We start from the raw sequence: 22,072 nt of genomic DNA on the forward strand, positions 1-22,072 counted from the left end.
AGTCTTGGTTCAAATTCCAATAGTGATGTTTTGCAAATATGTCAATCAAACCTTTTAATATAAAACTTGTACATGCAAAATAGAAGTAATAACTGCACAGAAGTGTGCTTATTAAGACCAAGATAATTATGTAAAGTCTTACCATAATGCTGCATTGACAATATATACATAATGAATAACAAATTCTACCACTGTCATTTTAGTATTTGTGTATCTTTTGATATCGCACCAAAAACTTACAATTACCTCTCTTAACCATGTGTCTGGCCATTTTCTACCATCCCCATCTGCTATACATAGACAATGAACCTGCATCAAATGCCTCTATCTGAATAGAGTAAATGCCTTTACAACCAATTTCATTTCATGAAATGTAAACAGAATGATTGTGGTTATAGTTTCAATGCTTTTTTTTTTCAGAAGTGGTTTCAAGAACTTGTTTCTATTATCTTTCATGCCTACATAAAGAATTAATGATAGTCACTAACTCATAGTTTCAACAAATTATGTTTGATCCAGGATCTCAGGATCAGGGTGATACTTCCTGGAGGATTAGCCACTGTACCAATTCTTAACTGAAGGACAGCTTTCTTGTTTCACTTCAGTTGATGGAAAATTGGTTGTGGCCAGCTCATGACAGGCGATTTTCAGAACAAAATTAGCTTGATATGTCTCTATTTAGTAAAGGCTTAAATAATTTAGCAAGAACATCTTCAGCAACACCCTACCAAGTATTATTCATGGTGCTGACACTTAATTAGCATCTAACTCATTGACCAAAGCCTGATCCATTAGCAATTGAATGTGATACTCACCTACCAGTATATCCATCCATACTTAAGATGATTCATTCTTACATTCAAAATACAAGCCCAGAAACTGTTCCAAGAAAGCCAAGTCTTTCTAAAATGCTTACTTGTAATGTAAACTCTCCTCCTAGTCTGTGCCAATGTTACCACCCATAATTATTTCTAGCTTACTAAACTGCATCACATGCATACTGTCCCAAATCAACATATATCCTAGAAGTCCTACAAATCTCAATATTACTGTCTCTTTTGAATCAGGAATATTTTCCATCCTTGATAACTCTTAGACTTTACAGTTTTATAAAACTCTTTGTGGTCCTTTCAACTTTATGAAGGCAGGTCCCAAAATATAATCGACATACACTATAAACATTAGAAATGATAGGTACAAACAAAGATCACCATATGCTATAACTATACACATTTTGTTTTCATTTCATATTCTATTTCAAATAAAAAGTAGCTGTTGAAGATATGGAAGTAAGCTGTTTATGATGGTTGAATATGAGTTAAGTTTATCTCAGTTGTCCAGAGCAAATTCCATTGGCCATAAATACCATTTATAAATTGTTTCAATTGTACTTACGTTCTAAATTTTTAGTTCTTAGAAGGTCATAGAAACTTTAATGCCAAGCTAGAAATTATCTTAGGAATCATTTTAGTGTTGTAATTTGTATCATGCTACTAATTTACTGAATGACATTGGCAAACTTGCTGGACCTTTTGTGTCCCCGATTCTCCTTATGAGATCAGATTTCTTGATGTCTATGGACCATTACTGCATTAGAATATATTCTCACACAAAATTTTGCTAAAGACAAATACTCTAAAGTCCACAGTGTATAACATGTCCAAGGGCAAGTTCAAACTTGTGTCAAGCCTGGCACTAAGATTGGGAGTCTGTAATGTTTTTCATTCTGTGTGATTAAAACTCATTCAAGGATTGAGTAAAATGTCAATGTATAAATGTATAAGAATTCTAGCTAATTTTAGCTCTCCTTAGTATAATAGATGCTAACATGAAGAGGTAAAATAGTATCTTATTTTTTTCTTTATAGTATAATGCTGTTACACATTGCTTAAGTAATATAAACATTTCATGAAGATGCTATAACTAAAGACTCATTGCAAAAATAAGAGTAACATACAGTGATTGATCTCATGTACTTCACTATTACAATACTAAGTTCGGTCTTTTGTTTTGTTTTGGTGTTTGGGTTGTTTTTTGAGACAGGGTTTTTCTGTGTAGCCTTAGCTGTCCTGGACTCACTTTGTAGACCAGGCTAGCCCCAAACACATAGATGTAGACCTGCCTCTGCCTCCATGAGTGCTGAGATTTCAAGCATGGGCCACCATGCCTGGCACTTCTTATCTTAGTACACGATGAAGGTTAGGAATTGTTCTTATAGTTCACAGTTACAATGAAAGGAGGCTCTTACATGCTAAGTGGATGACCCACAACCCTCCAAATAGACAAAGAAGTCAAGATCTGTAACAAGTTCTGACTCAAACAAGCTGTACAGTTCTATTCTGGCTTGCCAAATGCTTGATCAATGAATATGTGACTAAATAATTAGGGATCTACTATCACTAGATCCATCTATGTAGACCTATATAGGCAGTTTTGATATATCTTTTACATATAAAGTTTAACATTTACATGGTGTAATGATTTGTTAAATTGTTTCACCACAAAGCACTATCACCTGTGCTGTTCTGGAATGCAGCAGCCTGATCATCTCAACTGTTTCGCGGTGGCTTTAGGGTTATTTTCTGTCATCAGAAAGATGAAGATGAAGAGTAATAACTGTCTATTATGAAAAGGAGCATAATGCCATATTTTAGTGACAGGGTCATGTCTAGAACAAGCATTTCTTTGTCTCACTCCTTGTTTAGTCTGTTTGCATCCCTGTGATATGGGAGTAAATGCTTAATGATTGACTTTATTAAGAAAATAAATCTTTAATCTGTGGTGCTTACCAGCTTCCTTTGTTAAATGTCCCCAGACTATTCAGCTTCCAGATCAACCACGTGATATTACTGAACAAATCGTTGGGCATAGTTGCTAAGAATGAATTCTCATGAGCTTGCATGAGCTGTTTCTAGTGCAACAAAGATCCTACTACAAGTCATTCAACCAGTAACCGTTGAAATCCCTGAGTGAATGAAGCTGATGCAGGCAATGGCATACAACTACAAAAGCATATTCTCTGTACCATTTTCCTTACTTTCTTCAGGTATAGCATCTTTTCCATTACTTCCGTTTTCCCTGTTACTTTAAAGGAATGATCCTTTTTTTATCAAGACTTGCATATAGACTCTGAGGTATGAGGACCAAAGCTTGCCTCCATGACTCTGCTCAGGTCCATGGGTTAACCCATAGAAAAAATAGTTTATTTTGATGTAAAATTATGCCTATATTGTTATTATGATGATGATGATGATGATTATTATTATTATTATTAATTTTTGTTCAGAATTTCATACATGTACATGGTGTGCTTTGATCAAATTGACCTCATTCCCTCCCTTCCATTTCTTTCTCCATTCCTTTCCACATTTATCCCTCCCAACATTGTCCGCTCTTTCTTAAACCTACTGAGAATAGTTAGTGGTGCCTGTGTATACACTGCTTATTTATAGGAAGAAAAAGTGGGGAAGAGCCTTGAACTCATTGGCACAGGAGACAACCTCCTGAGCAGAACACCAACAGCTCAAGCTCTAAGATTAACAATTAATAAATGGGACCTCATGAAACTGAAAAGGTTCTGTAAGGCAAAGGACACTGTCAACAGAACAAATGACAGTCTACCAACTGGGAAAAGATCTTCACCAACCTTACATCTGACAAAGGGCTAATATCCAAAATATATAGAGAACTCAAGAAATTAAACACCACCAAACCAAATAACCCAATTAAGAAATAAGATTCATAGCTAAACAGAGACTTCTCAACAGAGGAATATCTAATGGCTGAGAAACACTTAAAGAAGTGCTCCCAGTCTTTACTCACAGGAAAATGCAAATCAAAAGGGCTCTGAGAGTTCATCTTATTCCCATAAGAATAGCTAAGATAAAAAACTCGAGTGACAGCACATGTTGGCAAGGATGTGGAGAAAGGGGGCACCCCTCTGTTGCTGGTGGGAGTGTAAACCAGTAGGTCCAGAAGTTCTTTTACAAAGGTGGGTGTCTCTCAACAGATGAGGTTAAAAAAGAAAGTCACTTCCTCTGACTCAATGTCCAATAGCCTTATTAAAATGTGCTGTTTATTCTCAAAATATTTACATACCTTAAAAAGTTAATTATCAATTGGTTTTGTGCCAGTAGGCATAGGACTCAAGGTTTCATGCATTGAAGGTGTATGCTCTACCACTGAGCTACAACCCAGGACTGGATAAACATTTTATGAACCTGCTGCATATTATTTTCCCAATTGATCCCCTTTTTTATTCCCCCAGCTCCACTTACATCAAGAGGATTTCTAGACGCTAGCCCAACTCTACTATTCTGTGCTCTCTGAATCTTCATACACATTCTTCTTCCTAGCTTAATGCTGAATTCTCTGCTAAAGCACTCTTCCTATGTATACTCCCCACTGATTCTCCAATGCTGAGCTAAAAGGTCATCTTTCTCTCAACACCTCTCATCCCCTGGAACTTCCATCTCCAAAACATTTCTCTCACTGTTCTCCAGCAAGGAAGCACTTGGTTAATGCATTGTTCTTGATTTATGCCACACTACATTTTTTATAGTAGCTATATTATCAGATTCTTTTTTTATCCTTGTAAGAATGTAAAATCTACAAAGAAAAGAATACTTTGTAATTTATCTGTGATTTCCCATAGCTCCTAGCACATAGACTTATGAGTGAGGAATTAAGAAAATCTAGCTCGAATTGAATATAATGAATTGAAATAAAATTTCCAAAGTGGGGTTGAGTCAAGCCTTGTGAAAATATATTCAGTTTTCATTTTTGACTTCTCACTTGTAGATATTCCTATCCATTTATTCCTTGAGTGGTTTATAAGAGTAAGATACTTTGCTGGGCATTGGGATAGAAAGGACATAGGGACAAACCAGAGATCTAGGTGGGGGACAAATTTTTAAACAATAACTCTGAGTTTTAACTTTATTTTAATCAACAGAGAACTCTAATAATTATATAACTCATCCATTATCCTAAGAGAAAATGAGAGGCAACTAACTGAACAGGCTTTAGGAAAGTTGATGATTGTATAGTGGAAGACACTTAGGCCAAGAAGAGTAACTCTTGTTACAAACAGAAGACCTTGAAAAGGATGTGGGCAGAAAAAACCAAGTAAGTATGTGCAGTAAGGACAGTACAAAGAGATGCTCTCCAGGATGTGATGATGGCTTGGAAAGATGAGCTGAGATAATCTTGGTTCATGTGACAGGTTATTGGATAGTTTTTGCTGAGCCAATGATCAAAACCTTAAAAATATTTAGTCTGAATTCTTATGTAGGCAGATGTGGAGGAAAGACTACAATAGTTGTACATTAGCATAATGAAAGAAGTACTTTATTTTCCTCTTATTGAATAGCAGACATCATAATGATAAATTAAAGGAACACATATATCTTGACTCCCACCTTCATCCTCTCACAAAATTTATATCCTGGTGATAGATCTGGGCAAAAAAAATGAGCATTGGCTTAGCAGAACAACAATGATGATGACACATGAAACATCAAAGCTTGTAACCACACAAAACTGGACTCTTTCACTGTATCACAAACAAGAAAGGGCTCACGAGGACAAGTGAGAAGAAATGTGTTTTGACTAAATGTGAATTAGTTAAATAGTTAAGATAATCAAAAATAAAAATAAAAAAGCTTGAGAAAGGTATGGGGGATGTGACGGTCTAGTACCTTCAAGAAACTGCATGAAGATGAGGTGACAGAAATAAACACTGTTTTGTCAAAATAACTCTAATGATGACTACTGCAACTGAACCTTACCGAGTATGCCAAACACAGAAAGACTATTTAGAGTGAGGAATTATTGCAACGTTGCTACATTAGGGTAGTCCCTCGGTCAGATGCATCAACAACAGCCATCTATATGCTTGAAATTCAAAATCAGAGGCTTCATTTCTCCAACATAAAGAGCCTGAAAATAACTAGATTAAGACACAGGAAATGGGAATAAATCTTTGTTGTGCCATCAGCTGGCCAGGAGCCTTGATCTATCTTGTCATGTGTCTTTTCTGACAGTAATACTCACATCTATAAAGCTGAAATGGTCTTGGTGGATTCTATACATGGTCCTAGAAAAAAACGTGTGTGTTTGTGTGTGTGTGTGTGTGTGTGTGTGTGTGTGTGTGTGTGTGTGTGTTTGTGTGTGTGTGTGTGTTTACTAAAGGGGAGAGCAAAACTCATTTGTATGATAGTAATTTACAACTTTATTGTTGTTTTATTGTTTCTTTACTATTAACCATTTAAACATTTATTGTTTGGAAATTTTATTTGTGGATATAACAAATCTTTGTCAAACTCAGCCCCACTCCTTTATTTTAACTCTTGCCATACTCCCTACCACTCTTCACATTCATGTGTTCTCATATAAATCCACTGAGTCCATCAGTATATGAATGGGTATAGAGCCATGCACTGGAGCGTGACCAGCCTATGAGCAGCTGCAGCCAAAGAAAACCAAGTCTTCTTCCAGTTTTAACTATCTGAAGACATTGTTTAAGAACTGCACCAGTAGTCCAAAAACTGTCCCCCATAAAATCACAGAAAGGCTGTGAAACGGAGTCTTGACAGATTCTTCAGTAGACTAAAGACAAGAATTTAAAGTCAGATCCTGGTCCTACTCTAAAGAGACCCAATAGTTCGCCTGCTGAAAGACTTCCCTTACTTAATAGCTTTGTCCTTTTGAGAATTGGAGGACTGAAGCTGCTCCAGATTTCAGATACTACACGTAGAACAGGTACCTCTGTCTTCTGCACAACAGTAAGCATCATTATATCTGTTTAGAGTTTTCCATACAGACTGGCCACATAGATGCTTTTATTTATTTATTTATTTATTTATTTATTTATAATTTATTCAGATTACATCACAGTTGTTATCCCCTCCCTTGTATCTTCCCATTCCCACACTCTCTTCCTCTTCTGCCCTATTCCTCTCCTCTAGACCTCTGACAGAAGTGGACCTCCTCCTCCACCATCTGACCACAGGCTATGAGGTCTCCTCTGGATATCCTGCTTCTTCTTCATCTGTGTGCCTTCTGGGCCTCCACACCAAGGGGAAGTGATCAAATTGGGTGGGGGCCACCAGAGTTCATGTCAGAGGCAGTCCCTTCCCCCCCTGCAACTGTGGAGAATAAGCTGTTCATTGGCTAGATCTCAACAGGAGAAAAAGATGAAGTTTCAAAGTAAAGAGGCTAAGAGGGAAAAGAATTTAGTTATAGCTGAGTTTTTAGAGTCCTTTGTAACCTTGCTAAGTCTCTTTTTTAAAATCTGCTTCCTCTTTTCCTATTTCTGGATGACAGGAACTATCATGTACTACATATACATTTTGAGTAATATAGTATTTCTTAGGTTTAGGTACAGTATAGAGGATATTTGATAAAAATATCTATGTAGCTCCAGGACTCCTCTTTGAGTTATGGACCTACAGTGAATTTTTTTTACTTCACATATTTTACTCTCTCTCTTAAGGTATCTCTTTACTGGTATCTACTTCTAGTATATCAAAATACAGACTTAAGTAATTTGATATTAGTTGTACATTTCAAACATCATGTAAGTTCTTGTTTTTAATTCAATATTTTTTATTATGTTTCTGTTTTAACATATACATTTATATTACTACACATGAGTAAAATAAATTACATACAGCAGGGAGAACCATGAGACAATCAGGAATTATATAAATTTTACATTCATAGTGATTTGGCTATTTGTATTTGGCAAAATTGAAGTAAAAATCTTTCCTGTCTTGTTGGGTCTAAATTTCTGAATGGAGATTAATATCTATCATATCTCATCTCTATTAACTTAAAATATCTATTTTGATCTAAAAACATCTTAACCCCTAACCTACTAAGCTGAATTGAAAAACTAAGCTATCTGGTCGTCAAACCCATTAGATACTTGAGAATGGACAAAACTTAAATACGTGAGTGAACTCGGAGTGAAAGTTAGCAGCTTCCAAAATGAAAAAAAAAATGACTGAGACAGTTTACTGCCTGAACAGTCAGCCAGTGTCTTCATTTCTGCCACAGACAGAATTCTGCCTACAAATGGGCAAGTTTAGATGCAGGCAGAGTCGATGGCCAAACTCTGCCAAGACAGAGTAAGCAAGTCCTCAATAGTCCCTGCTTCACAAGTATGTCTGTCAGATATATTGGGCCAGAAAGCTGAAGATGATGCTTCAATGTTATAGACTGTAGTAAATTCTTATTCTGCTATTTTGGCTTCCATTTTGAATGGTAGTTCACTTTTTATATACATTAATCAAGATTCACTCACTTTGACACAGTTTGTAGCATTCTGTCTCCTAATTCCTAAACATGATTGACTCAGACATCTGACAGATAACCAGATATCAGGAATGATCTGGGAAAGGTGGACATTGAACACTGCAACCTCATGGCTCAGGACAGTGGGCAGAGATATGAACTTGGAGGCATCTTCTCCACCAGCAGACTGAGATATGTGCCTATATTCTGGACAGTAGCTTCAAATGGTTCAAACACTTAATGAGGAGTGTAAAGTACTCAAACACCATTTATGAATATACACTGTTAATTGCACCACCCTAACATCTCTGCATCCTGTTTGCAATGAGTGACCAAAGGAAAGTTAACCTCCTGACATTATATCCTTCCTCGTCATAATTACTATCCAGTAAGTCTTTAAAATTATTCTCATCAAAAGAATTTGTGACTTTCACCTGAAGAATCTAGAGCAACCCCAAGATAAGTTTTCCTTAAGATTGCAGGAAAGCACAAGGTTGAAAACAATGGTCAGACAGGGTTTAGACATGGATCAGACAAGAGGCATGGGGACATCTGCCAGTATAAACATGTTTCATGTGTGAGATATCTCAGCATTATTCTATTCATTATATAAAGCATGAAGGCACACTGTAGAGGGGCCAATCACTTCCCTTTGTTTTCTCAGTAGGGCAGGACTGCTAACTGCTATGTATTAGAACAGCAACACAATCAGGAGATACCAAGAGCCAAGCCAAGTGCTCATTCTCCACTCCTGTAAGATACATGGTAATTTTCTTGGACTAATATCCACAACTCTGCTCTTTATACCTCTCACCCAACCCTGACCCTCTCATGGCATGCCACTCAGGAAATGGTGGCTTGATTTGTCTCACCATTCAGACTGGAAAATTTGCAATCATCTCTGACTGCACTCCATTTCTCACATCCCATATCTAATAACAAATGCTGTCAAGCCTAGAGCAAAGTCATCCAGCATCTGCTAACATGTCATTATTTTCATCCTTTCCACTCATGGCCTAAGCTATTACCAGCTCTTGCCTAGATTATAGTAATAGCATGTTTAGACATCTTAGAAAAGATTCCTCACACAGCAGCCAGCGTGGATCAGTTAAAATATTGGTCAGAACCTATATTCACAGGCTCATTTGCTCAAAAATATCCAATGAATTTATATTATACTAAAGGTTCACATTGTCCCATACAAGATCTCAAGCACATTTGCCCCTCACATACCCCAAAATATGAGCTTGCAATGTACTTTGTTCTCCTTCCTCTCATGTAGCCTTCTTGGAATCCCTACAAATGTCCATGAAATGCCTCATTTATGAGTTTCTGTTGCAGAGAATTGATGCACGTGGGACATTCTTTTAGAAAATTCTTTAGAGAGTGATATGGTTTGATCTGTTCCTATCATGAGATACTTGCTCTAACAACACCTTCCCAGAGAGCTTTTCTGTCTACAGTGATTAAGTTCTTCCCCACTCCAAGGTTAACATTTCATATGTTTTGACATCTAATATCCATTGATCATCTATCAATCATCTATCTATGTATTTATGTATCTATCATCAGCATATCTATTTGTATAGGTATCTCTATCTCTATGTATGTATGCATATGTTTGTTTATTATAGTATTGTCCAGTAGAATTTTCTAAATGTTTTTTATCTATGTTGTATAGGAAGTTAGTCCTTGTTGTATGGTGGAGTGTTTTTCGGGTATATTCCCAGGAGTGGTATGGCTGAGTGTTGAGGTAGAATTATTCCCAATTTCCTGAGAAAGCACCAGGTTGATTTCCAAAGTAGTTGTACAAATTTGTTCTCCTATCATCAGTGGAGTAGTGTTCCTCTTTCTCCACATCCTCTTCAGCATGTGCTGTTACCATAGTTTTTTATCTTAGCCATTTGGATAAGTATAAGATGGAATCTCAGCGTTGTTTTGAGTTGCATTTCCCTGATAACTAGGGATGTTGAACATTTTTAAGGGTTTCTCAGCCATTTGATATTCCTCTGTTGAGAATTCTCTGTTTAGTTCTGTACCCTATTTTTTAATTGGGTTATTTGGCTTGGTGGTGTTTAATTTCTTGAGTTCTTTATATAATTTGGATATTATATCTTTGTCAGAAGAAGACAGCTCCAAAACACCTTTGAAGAAAGCTTCCAATCCCAACTGGTCCAGCATCTCAGACTGTCCCATACAGGATGCTAATTAAGCCTGGAATTTCTCAATATTTAGAAATTGGACCAAAAATACAATTCCTAGCTTGTTTAACCATTTCCCTAATATTTCGGGCCCCTACAAAGGTATTATTCATTCCAAATCACCCAGAAGAAACCTTAAGAGAATGACACCCCATTTCATTTTAGGTGAGTGGGGTAGGTTTTGGGTTCATTTCTTGGGCTATGAGGGTTATTTTCAATGGGAGTAGGTTACAAGATATTATTGGTCTTATTCAGAGAGAAAACAAGGTTGGACTCAGGAATATCTTTCTTTTCCGTTATCTTCCATTCTTAGGTTTTGAGATAGGAGTTGAAAAGAAAGAAGGGAGAATATAGAATAGGTAGGGTGGATAGAACAAAAGGTAGATTAGTGAATCTACTCCTCAACTTAATGCCTATTGTTACCCACGAGGTTATTTTTAATTAACTGGTATAGAATTTTGTATATAGATGAAATTTTGTATATAGATGCAAAATAAGTTTAATTTTAGATACAGTGGTATAGAATTCAAATACAAGATTATTATTCATACACACTGTTTATATTTCTACTCTTATATGAGGTATTGTACCCATATAACTCAATTATAATACAAGGTTTACTTCCAATACTTTGAAAGTGCTATTGCAGGCTCTTTGGGATAAATAAGTTATATAACTTAATTGTTAGTTGATCAAATCATGGTCGTATCAATTACTAGTCTATTTTTATCACAAGAATATACATCTTAGGTGCAAGAGACTGATATTATTCTATATAAAATTAAGGTAAATTAGATAGGGTCTTCAAAAACCTCAGAGACATGCAGAATATGTCAGTTAAAATGTTTTTATTATTTTTAAAGATTCATTGACAGTGAGACAGTTTAACTCCTGGCAACACCCAGTCTACCTCAAAGAAGATGATGAGCATCAAAGAATCTCTTTATGGAGATGGCTTCAAATATGACAAACAAGCCACTGGGTAAAATGTCCTAATTTCGACCACAGACAGAATTCTGTCTGAAAAAGGGCAACCTTGGAAACAGGCAGAGTCGATAGCAAAAGTCTACCAAGACAGGGTAAGGAAGGCCTCATTAGTTCCTGCCTTACAAATATATCTGTCATGTGACATATTGGGCCAGAAGGCTGAAGATGATGATCTACCATTATAGAGTGTTTTGGGTGACTGCTCAGGTAGTAAACTGTCTCTGTCACCTTCTCATTTGAAAAACTACTAACCTGCACTTCCTGTATACTCACGTAATCAATTTTCTTCCTTCTCAAGTCTCTGATTGGGTTGAATCCCAGATAGTTTAAATTTACAATTAAGCTTAGTAGTTTAGTGGTTAAGATGTTTTTAGTTCTAGATAGATGTTTTTAGTTGATAATGACAAAATATGATAGATATTGGTTTATATTCAGAATTTTAGACTGACCAAGATAGGAAAGATGTTTTCTTCATGGCTGCCAAATACAAATAATCAAAACACTAAGAATGTGACATTTATATAATTCCTGACTGATTCGTGGTTCTTCTTGATATAGGTAGTTTATTGTATATATGAATAATAGTATAAATGTGTATATAAAAAATAAAAATATTCAATAAAACATAAGGTAGTCATTAGTCACACAGAGTGATGGAGAACTTGAAATCTGAATAATTGAACTGAGGATATGAATATGTAAAGTTATTTTATTTTAATTAATTAAAAATAAACAGACATAAATGGGTTTGCTCTACCATATGAAACTGCAAACTGGGTGTTCTTTTTCATAGACACTCACATGTAGATTACATTAGGAAGTTAATTTACCTAAAAGTATACCTGGGTATAAGAAATTCCTAGTGGTATGATGTACAAATGAATACATGGAAAAATTCTGTATATTACCTTATTAAATTTAAAATTTTAGATTTTATTTTATCAACAGTCATACCAAGAAATGAGCTTTATTTGGGCATTTTCATACATATTTCATTTTACTTTGTTTTTAATCATCCCCTATACCTACTTTTACTGGTTCCCTTTCTCCCCTCACATCTAGATACTTTCGCCTTTGTTTTTTTGCTGTAACTCTTTTCTTTCATTAGTATTGAAAGACACACAGTATCTAAGAATATGGATTTAAAAGCAAATGGGACATGCTGCCTACGTTGACCTTAATGCCCTCTATGTTTTTTCTAACTCTGAGTTTCTGTGGTTTTCTTAGAATTTCCTCCCTTTCCCAGAAATGGCAGCATATGATTTAAACAATTGATTGGACTGAAAGACTTTTATATCAACTCCCTTTCAGTGGCTCAGCAATCTCTGACTACTTAAGTAGGAAGAATGTACTTTCCTTGAATGGCTACCATCTTCATCTCAAGTCCTACACCCCATGACTCACCAGTTTCTGGGTCACAGAGTTGTTCACAGGCATCTGTCGTCCTCTGTCCACAGAGGTCTCTCACCCATGGGGAGGTGGCATTGATCTGGTAGTACAGGGACAGCTTGGCAGGGTTTAGCCAGTCGGAGATATCCAAGTAACTTCCTTCACTCACCACAAAGCTGCTTCCTGTGGGGGAGCAGAGAACAACAGCTACTATCTCCACAATTGCATTCATTACACCTGCAATCATTACATCTCAGTTAACTAAGAACATCTGAAGAACATTTACCTGTGGCTCAACATGAACCAGTTCAGGCTAATAGATAAGAGTGTGTCCTGAGGACTGAGTTCAGATCCCGTCTCTGCCCTTATAGACCACTCACTCTGTGAAAGTCACTAACTTACTTCTGGCCTTGGCTGCCTAATATGTAAATGGAAATATTAATGAGAAGCACCTCAAATATGAGAATGAAATAGATTGATGTAAGGTATGTAGACAGGGCCAGACTGGCTCTTGTAAAAAAAAAAAAAAAGATTAAATGTTAAATTTAAAAAGAAAATTTGACGCTGTTTTTGGCAGATAGCTTTTCTTCGAAGCCCTACCCAGATCTAGCCAATGGACAGGACATTCTTCACAGTTGAGTGAAGAGTGAGGTCTGACTTTCACACAAACTCTGGTGCCCCATATTTGACCACACCCACTAGATGGGGAGGCCTGGTGGCACTCAGAGGAAAGATAGCAGGCTACCAAGAAGAGACTTGATACCCTATGAGCATATACAGGGGGAAGAGGTCCCTTTTAGTCACAGTCATAGGGTAAGTGAGTAAGGGGAAAATAGGAGGGAGGGAGGAATGGGAGGATACAAGGGATAGGATAAGAATTGAGATATAATATGAATAAATTAATAAAATAAAATTTTAAAACAAGAAAAGAAAATGGCAACAACAACAAAAAAAGAAAAATTAGCTGTTCCTCTCACCCCACATTCTGTTGAAAAAAGTGCACTAATGCCTACCACAGCTGAATGGGTGGTATCTGCATGTAAAATAAGAAACATAAAATCAATACCCATTTCCTCTAGTGTGTGCTATATTTTCTTTGGTGGTTGTTTTTGTGCTACTGTCATTCAAACTAGGGACTCACACATAAACTAGGTGCCTGTCTACCACAGAGCTATACTATGAACTACATTTATTTTATTTTCAAGGAGATAATGGGGTAGAAACATAGACAGTAGTAGACAAAGACACAGAGGGATTTTCAACAAATTCCCAGAGCCTTTAAGGAATGGTACTGTATGTGTGTCCCAGTACTCAGAAGATGAAGATTGTGAGTTCCAAGCTAGTGAGAGCTACCCAATGAGTTTCAGGTCAGCCAGAGATACAGAGGGAGACCCTCACTTCCAATTGGTGTGGGCCCACACAGGAAGGGGAAGTAGGCTATCCAGATGAGACCTGATATCTGTAGTCATATGGTCATATGGTCCCCTTTTGTCAGAGGTCTAGGGGAGGGGAATAGGGCAGAAAAGGGAGGAGAGGTGGGAATGGGAAGATACAAAGGAGGGATAACAATTGGGATGTAATCTGAATAAATTATAATAAATTAAAAAAATTAAAGTGAGCAAACAAGCAAGCAAATAAACAAAGGAGCCTTGGTGGCTGCTGTTTCGGAAGTGCAGGAAGAGAAGCTGGAAGGTGCTGGGATCAAAGGGCACATCAAGCCCCATTAGAATGGCAGCTATGAATCAATTCTTATTCGATCTTAACACATGGGCCTAAAAGCAAGGTGGGGCAGAGGTTTAAGTATTGTTTTGTTTGCTTTTGTTTTTTTAATCAACCAGCTTTCTAATGAAGGCTTAAATATGTTCCTAGAAACTTATTTAGGTTAAAAAAAAATAAAACCTCATGATTTGCAATCTTTGAATTGCAATATCTCTCATTAATTTGTAAGAGATATCATATATAAGCATGCTCATGCTATACACTACCTATTTTAATGTAATTACTGTACAATTATACATACAGTATTTACATATGTACATATATGTTGTATACAAATTCACATATGCTCATAAGTACACCCAGTTTGGAGGGGGCAAGAAGCCCTTCAGATTGGCTAAAATAATATTTTAAATGATGAATACAGGTTTGCAGCAATTGCATAAAACACAGGTTAAACTTCAGAGCATGAAAAAAATACAAGCTTTAACAGGACTAAATAAGCCAGTGAAGAGTGGTTCTTGGGTTGTGGTAGATCTATCAATCTACATCACAGGAAACAGAAAACTGTGTCCTAAAATTAGCCCAACTAAGCTTTCCTACCCTATTTGCTTCTCTTTATCACACCAGGAAAGAAAGAAACCAGCACCCTTAAACTTTTCTCTGAAGAAATTCAAGTTTTCCAAGGAACATTTCAGTTTTAAAGCTTCCTTTGCACCTAACAGGGGCTTCTCTGCTAGGTCATATTAGACACTGTGATTTGCATGTGATTGGGCTCATCTTGGATCAGATCCTTTGTTTTAGACCAGTGCAAAATGGTCATGAAGGAGAGGTCACATCCAGCCGTGCCTGTCTACCTAAGCATCTAAGACCAAGGGCTAGTGCTTACTTTAACTCAGACAGATGCAGAGTGCCTATCATTCTATAGAAGGAGCTCTTATGTAAAAGCACAGGACACAACATAATATTCAGTGTGAATGCCAGAAGCACCCATGTGAAACAACAGGAGTAGATGAGTGACATCAAGCTAAGATAAGGAAATGACCACTTTAGAAGTTGGCCCTAAAATCCTTGGCAGCTAAATGAAAAAAAGCAAAAAAGAAATAAGTATATTGGATTCCATATTTCAAACTTCTGGCAAGGAAAGCTATGCAAATCTATCTGCAAAGCCACATTTCCCCTACTGGAACAAAGCCCGAACAGAAACATGTCACATGGGTCCTTGAGCAAGGCACTACACATCAGTATCAACTGCAGATTTTCCTTTTAAAAAAGCACAGTTATGCTGTTTAAATGGATAATTCTTGTATTTATTCTCACTAAAGACTAAGGGATGGATATTGAATTGTGTCCCAGGGCTGAGATTGGTTAATCCTTCTGCTTCAGAAAAGCTACACAGTGCTGTGATAAAGAGAAAAGGCAGCAGGATGTGAGTTTTGATCCTCATGGTGTTATTTCCTAGCTCTATAGCCTTGAGCAAGAAAACAAATTCCTCAGTTACTACATATAAATAACATGGATAGAGAATCCTGTCCCCATGCTGATAGCAAGCTTACACGTAAGAAAATGCATCTGCCTTAGATCAGCTTTGCCTGCAAGAGGACTCAAAGGAAGAGCCTGGCATGGGGGTACTTAACTGGTGTAGTCTTGCAAGGAAGTGAGCAAAGTGAAAGGCATGGAGGGAGAAGTTGAATTGCCATGAAGCTGCAGAAAAACCCTCCAGTGATTTCATGGGACACTCTGGTATTGCATGGTCCTTCTCACAGGTTTCAAATCAAGACTAACTGCCCAGTCAGAGGCTATAGGCTATCTCTGGGAATGGGACATTACTTTGGGTGAAACAGTCCTACACAATGGAGTGTGCCAGCCACTAACATCCCTTGAAATTGGGAGAACAAGTAGAGTACTGCAGCCCTTAATGGGGACAGGGATGCAGCACCGCAAATCCACTAATGCGGATGAAGTCCTGGGTGCCCTGTGAAATAGACTAATGGGAACAATTTTGATTATTATTTGGATTTCTTATGAACTTCAAAGCTCTATACACAATATCCGTAGATATCTAATATGAGAACTATGAGTTGGAAATATTGGGCTGGAAAACCGGAGTAATAGGCTGCTTGCATTTGAAGGCTGAGCCTTTCAGAGATAGCTTGGCAATAATGGTAGAGTTCTTACAATTGGGATTAGTGTCCTAACTAAAGACTTCTGAAAGGTGTTTTGAACAGCAAGGAAGGATAGCTCACAGTAAACCAGGAGGCTGTTCATTGCCAGACACCAAACCTGACGTCATTGTGATCTTGGATGCTCCAGATTTCAGAACTTTTAGAAATACACTTCTGTTGTTTATAAGGCACTAGCATCATGGTATTATTTCAGCATCATAAGTGGCCTAAGTCAGTAAGTTGTCTTTAACTTATTTGAAATTATATATTGTGCAAAGGCATTCAAATGTTTTGATGGCAGAGAGGGGCTACTATCATTTGAGCGTTATGCTTGTTCATTCTTGAGATAAGTACATTGTTTATTTTGCTCACTTAAAACAGTCTGGTGGAATGATCATTTTCTTCTTTTGCAGAAGAATGCGTAAGGTGCAAAGAAAAATTAATTTGACCACTAAGCATGATTACTCAGGCAGGAGTGAAAGCTGAAGGAAGAGTTGCCAGTTTCTAAAGGTATTACCTTCCCAGTTATTTCAGACTGTCTTGAGAAATGGGAACTCTAGCAGGTTGCCTTCTGTGGTGCTCACATTCCTCCTTTAGCATACTCATTCTAGTGAGTGTAGTGTACACAGTCCTGGAGGAATTTTTCTGTCTCGGATCGACTATGACTTCTCAAAAGGAAGATGTGGTGACCCACCAATCCTTATAAATCCATTTCTCAGCTAAACACTTGTCACATATTAGGGATTTAGTGAATGCTAAAGTGAATTAATGAAATCAAGTTCCATGTCTCACTACAGAGATCTTCAACTCACTTCTTCATGGGATTATGAAGTACAAAGGCCATCTCATTGGTCCAGGTTAATTGTATTTGCACTCCATGAAATGCAATAAGGCTAGCTCTTTAAAAGTCTCAACTCTTTAAAATTAAACAACTGAATTTCACTTTCTTGGCTCTTGAGGGAGGTGACTTACTTACCTTCATGGGTTTGAGATGTGTATGAGGAAAATACAAACTTAAGTAAGGAGGCCCTGTGTGAAGAAGCAAGGAGATGCAAAGATCAGGTTATCTCAGAAAACTGGTGAGAGAAGAGACTCCCGACTGAGTATAAAGTGTTCTTTATTCCAACACTTAGTAAAGCCCTCCTCATGTAAGAAGCTTTCATAGAGACTGGAAAATGAGCTAGAACCATTAAGAATATCATAGGCTAAATAATGTAGTTCAATGGCTGCACAAGGATGTACCACGCAAGCCAGTGTGAGGTGAGGGCTATCTGAAAAGGTGGTTTCCCCCTTGGATAAAGTGGGTAAAGCTAAGCAAGCAAGCCTTGAGAACAGGCCTTTAACTTAAACTTATATGCAATGATCAATCAGAAGAGGTTAAAGAGGTAAAACATAAAGAGCTAGGTGCTTGGGTAGTACACAGCTAATTGACCCAGTAGAGCTGAAAGCCACTCCTACCTCCTCTCTCTCAGCTCTTGCCATACTTAGGACATTTTATCCAGACTGTACTTACACACGATGCTATCAATTCACCAGTCTGTGCCTTTGAATGTAAACTAACTAGCAATCCCTATATCAGATTCCAGTTGAATAAGATACAGTGCTTGACAACTCCAGAGATGGAGACTGGAATGCATGTGTGATGTAAAGCCTTTGTGTCTGTCCTTAGCCTGTTACTTACTATCTCACCCAGGTTCTTCATTTTTTTATTTAAGTAATTTTTGTATCTTCCCATTCCCCCTCCCTCCCTCTTTCATCCTATTCCCCTCTGCTAGGTCTGTGAACACATCCTAATAGCCTGGTTCTTCATTTCTTAAACACAAGGACCACGTCTTGTTTAACTAATGGTCAGCAGCATTCTTAGTGTGTGATGCGGGTCCCAAAGACATGTGGATATGAGGAGAGAATCTGAGAAAAAATACAAGGTAGATCTAGAAGGGAGGGTGTACTAGTAAGCTAAGTGAGTGTCAAATAGCTTTTGGAATAAATTGCCACATGTCTATGGGACTGAAAACCACATCACAAGGAAATAAAAATGTTATTTCTTATGTCTTATGCTCCCCTTATTTTCCTCTGGATGTCTGTCTTATTTTCTTGGCTTTAGATGAAAAACCCTCCCTCCCTTATTGGGCAATGTAAGATTCTTCTCTGAAAAACTCCTTTAGAGTCTCCCAGAGAGCAATGACTCTTAAATGATTCTCTGCCAAAATCTCAACTTCGAAATGTCATGTTTCCTTATTTTTAAATATACGTACATACATATATATTCATTTTTCTCCCACTGCCTTGTGGGAATATACATCATCTAATTAGCCAAATGGATTTTCAGTTCAGCCCAATCATTTCCTTATCTAGAATCTGAAGCCCAGTGTTGCTCAGGGGACTGCGTGGGCACTGAGGTCCTCATTAACTCTGATCTTCAATTACATTGATTATAAGCCTGCTTCTGTAATTGTGCAGAATAGATCAGGGGTGAGCTGGGAAGCTCAGGCTACTCCATAGTGTTCTCTGAAAAGCCAGAGGCACAGAAGCCCCCAAAAGGAACAGAAAGCTACAGATGAGATCTAAAAATACCACGGAAGTAGGTATCACCAGACAAAAATTGCCTGGCGAGACAGGCAGCAGCTGCAAATTCCTTTCATCACACTGTGCACCATGCATCAGACCAATAAGAGCCTGAATAAAAGACTTCAAAACAAGGCTTTGGTCACCTTGGTGAACGGTCAGCAGATGCTCTTCATACATGAAATACAGGATGGATTTTGACCCAAGGATTCACTCTGCTAGGCTTTCTCTCTCTGCTTGTTAAATGATGAGAAGCATGCTCCCTTTAGTCGCATCATCACGGTGCCTATCTCTGTTGGGGTCTCAGACCTATGAGAAATGTCTTTCCTGGAGGTAGGAAGGTGTACAAACTCAGAAGAAGAAATGAGGACCACATCTAACACCAGCCCATCATGTATGTGAAGCATATGTCCATTCCAGCCCTGGCTTACTTTACAGAACCATAAGTTAGTATTGACTACGTTTCACCACCTATTATTATCCATTGAAAAGTAGACATATGAAGTGGGTGATCAAACAAAGTTTTAAGGGCTTTGTAAGCAAAGCATTGGGTCTCAGAAAGCAGAATCATTATTGTGGGCCAGTTTTCAAACAAGTCTCTCAGCCACGGGTCTCTGTGGCTTTTCCTCTAATTCCATCTTTTTTCTTTTTATCTCATCTGCTCCTTAATTTCTTTTTACCTTGGATCAACTTCAATATTCTCACCATCACCTACATATTATCTATCTGTTATGGGATGGATTGTGTCCTCATCAAGTTCATATGGTGCAGAGCTGACATGCATTGCCTCAGACTGTAATGTGTTTGAAGGCAGGGTCTTTAAAGAGGCAGAACTCAAAGGGGCTATTTATGGGAATCTTTATCCAGAATGCCTCATGTACATATAAGATCAAAGTAATCACACATGAACTGGAAGAGGGACTATATAAAGATGAGAAAGGAAGACAGCCATATATCCCATGGACAGAGATAGTAGAGGAAATCAATCTTGCTGACCACTTCAAATTTGATGGCTAACTTGATTACTATGAGAAAAGACACTACTGACACTTCAACCACTCTGATAGTGGTGTTTTATTATTGCAATATTAGCAACTAATACACTATTTTCATCGTACAAGACAAATATCTCTTTCGTATGTTCTGATTATTAGCCTTTATTGAACACCAAAAAGCCCTAGGTATTACTTCTCAGAATAGTTTTTTAAATGTATACAAAAAATATAAAGTGACAAAGCCAATAATTGAAATTCAGTATGCATGTACTTGTTGGCGATGCATAGAAATCTAAACATAAGCCCTTTTCATTGGCTTCCCAGAAGCCCAATCTGGCTCTAAGTACTCCAACACCACTAGATAGACAGAAGTGGTATGTAGGTTATAATATATATTATGTGAATAATATGTAAATGTTAAAAAGATAGAAGCTAAGGAGAAATTGAAGGTGCCCAGTGGTTATCTAAAGAAGGTCATTGTTCATCAAACACTGAATTTTCAGGCTCTTCAGAAAATAGAAACTTGGTTAATATTGGAATAATCTTTTTGGAAATCATATAATAGATGAGAATGTTATGATGTGATGAGAGCCATATATGGCATCTAAAAGAAATTCCCGCTTTTCTTTATCATTCTCTAAGTTTACTGATTTTATTTCCCCTTCAAACTATCTTACCACTGGCATTTTGATACCACAGATACACTGTTTATACACTATTGCACTTTATTTACAATTTACTTTTACAATTCACAAAGGGAGCATATTTTATTACCCCAAACCCATTTTTCATTCCTTTGGGGATGTGATAATCCTCAGGGAAGTCAAACCTTCTTCTTTAAAAGATAATAAAACCTCGAATCAAAAGAAGGTATGCTTAAGACTCCATAGGGATTGTGCAAGCACCATAATGTGTTGTATAAAGAGCATCAAGAAACCTCATATACAGCAGTGGTCCCCTAAAATTATAATGAAACTGAGAACTCCTATTGCTTATTGAAATAGCTATTGTTCTGTCAAGAGATGCATGACTCATGCATGTGTGTAGGGTCACATTGGTGATCATAGAATATACAAATTTATGTGATATATCATACTTAAAAAGGCTACTAACCATAAATATTACCAAATTACATATTTTCCATACTATAATTTCTAATCATTTTTAGAGTATACAGCATCTACTGCATTAAAAGACAGTTTCCTATAAAACATTATTTTGGGTTACACATGAGCATTCTACACATACATCTCATCTTTACCAAACCCCTTGATAATATTGTTTTCTCCTATGTTTAATTCAATTTTCTGATGTTTCGTTTACCATGGCTATATGAACAATACACATGCAGCCCAGGTATGTGGGAAGTGAAGATGCACAGCTTTGTGCAAGTATTCACTATGATATTTACACGATGACTTAACATGTATCACCATTATTAAGAAATGCATGGGTAAAACTACATCTAGAATGCTGTGTACAACTGGTCTTCCAAATATCATGCCACAGAAACACATCCTGCCTAGAACAGATCCTAAGAGGCATGGCAGTAAGATTACAGTTGGCGGAATTTACACTGATGAGCAAAAGCAGCTCCTATGTAACTGAATGAGTTATTGCAAGGCTATAACTCCCTTCTTTTGAAAAAGAGAGGACCACATCACAGGAGAATCACGTAAGAGCTTATCACTAGGTACCAGAAAAAATAAGCATGGAGATGTGGAGGCCAATAGGGATGTAGTGCTCTGCATAAAAT

At 37.3% G+C, this 22,072-nt stretch overlaps 1 protein-coding gene across 7 annotated transcripts in view; it reads right to left on the reverse strand.

The window, feature by feature from the left end:
• The window catches only part of ASTN2 (astrotactin 2), a 960,073-nt gene that overhangs the window by 530,560 nt on the left and 407,441 nt on the right, over nucleotides 1-22,072 (reverse strand). For all 7 annotated transcript variants that reach the window (XM_084779663.1, XM_084779662.1, XM_084779659.1 and 4 more), the window contains one exon: nucleotides 12,891-13,058. In XM_084779663.1, coding sequence (XP_084635789.1) covers nucleotides 12,891-13,058 — 168 coding nt within the window. The remainder of the gene's footprint in view (nucleotides 1-12,890; nucleotides 13,059-22,072) is intronic.

Source organism: Acomys minous (assembly GCF_964271855.1).
Source record: "Acomys minous genome assembly, chromosome: 1".
Lineage (NCBI taxonomy): Eukaryota > Metazoa > Chordata > Mammalia > Rodentia > Muridae > Acomys > Acomys minous.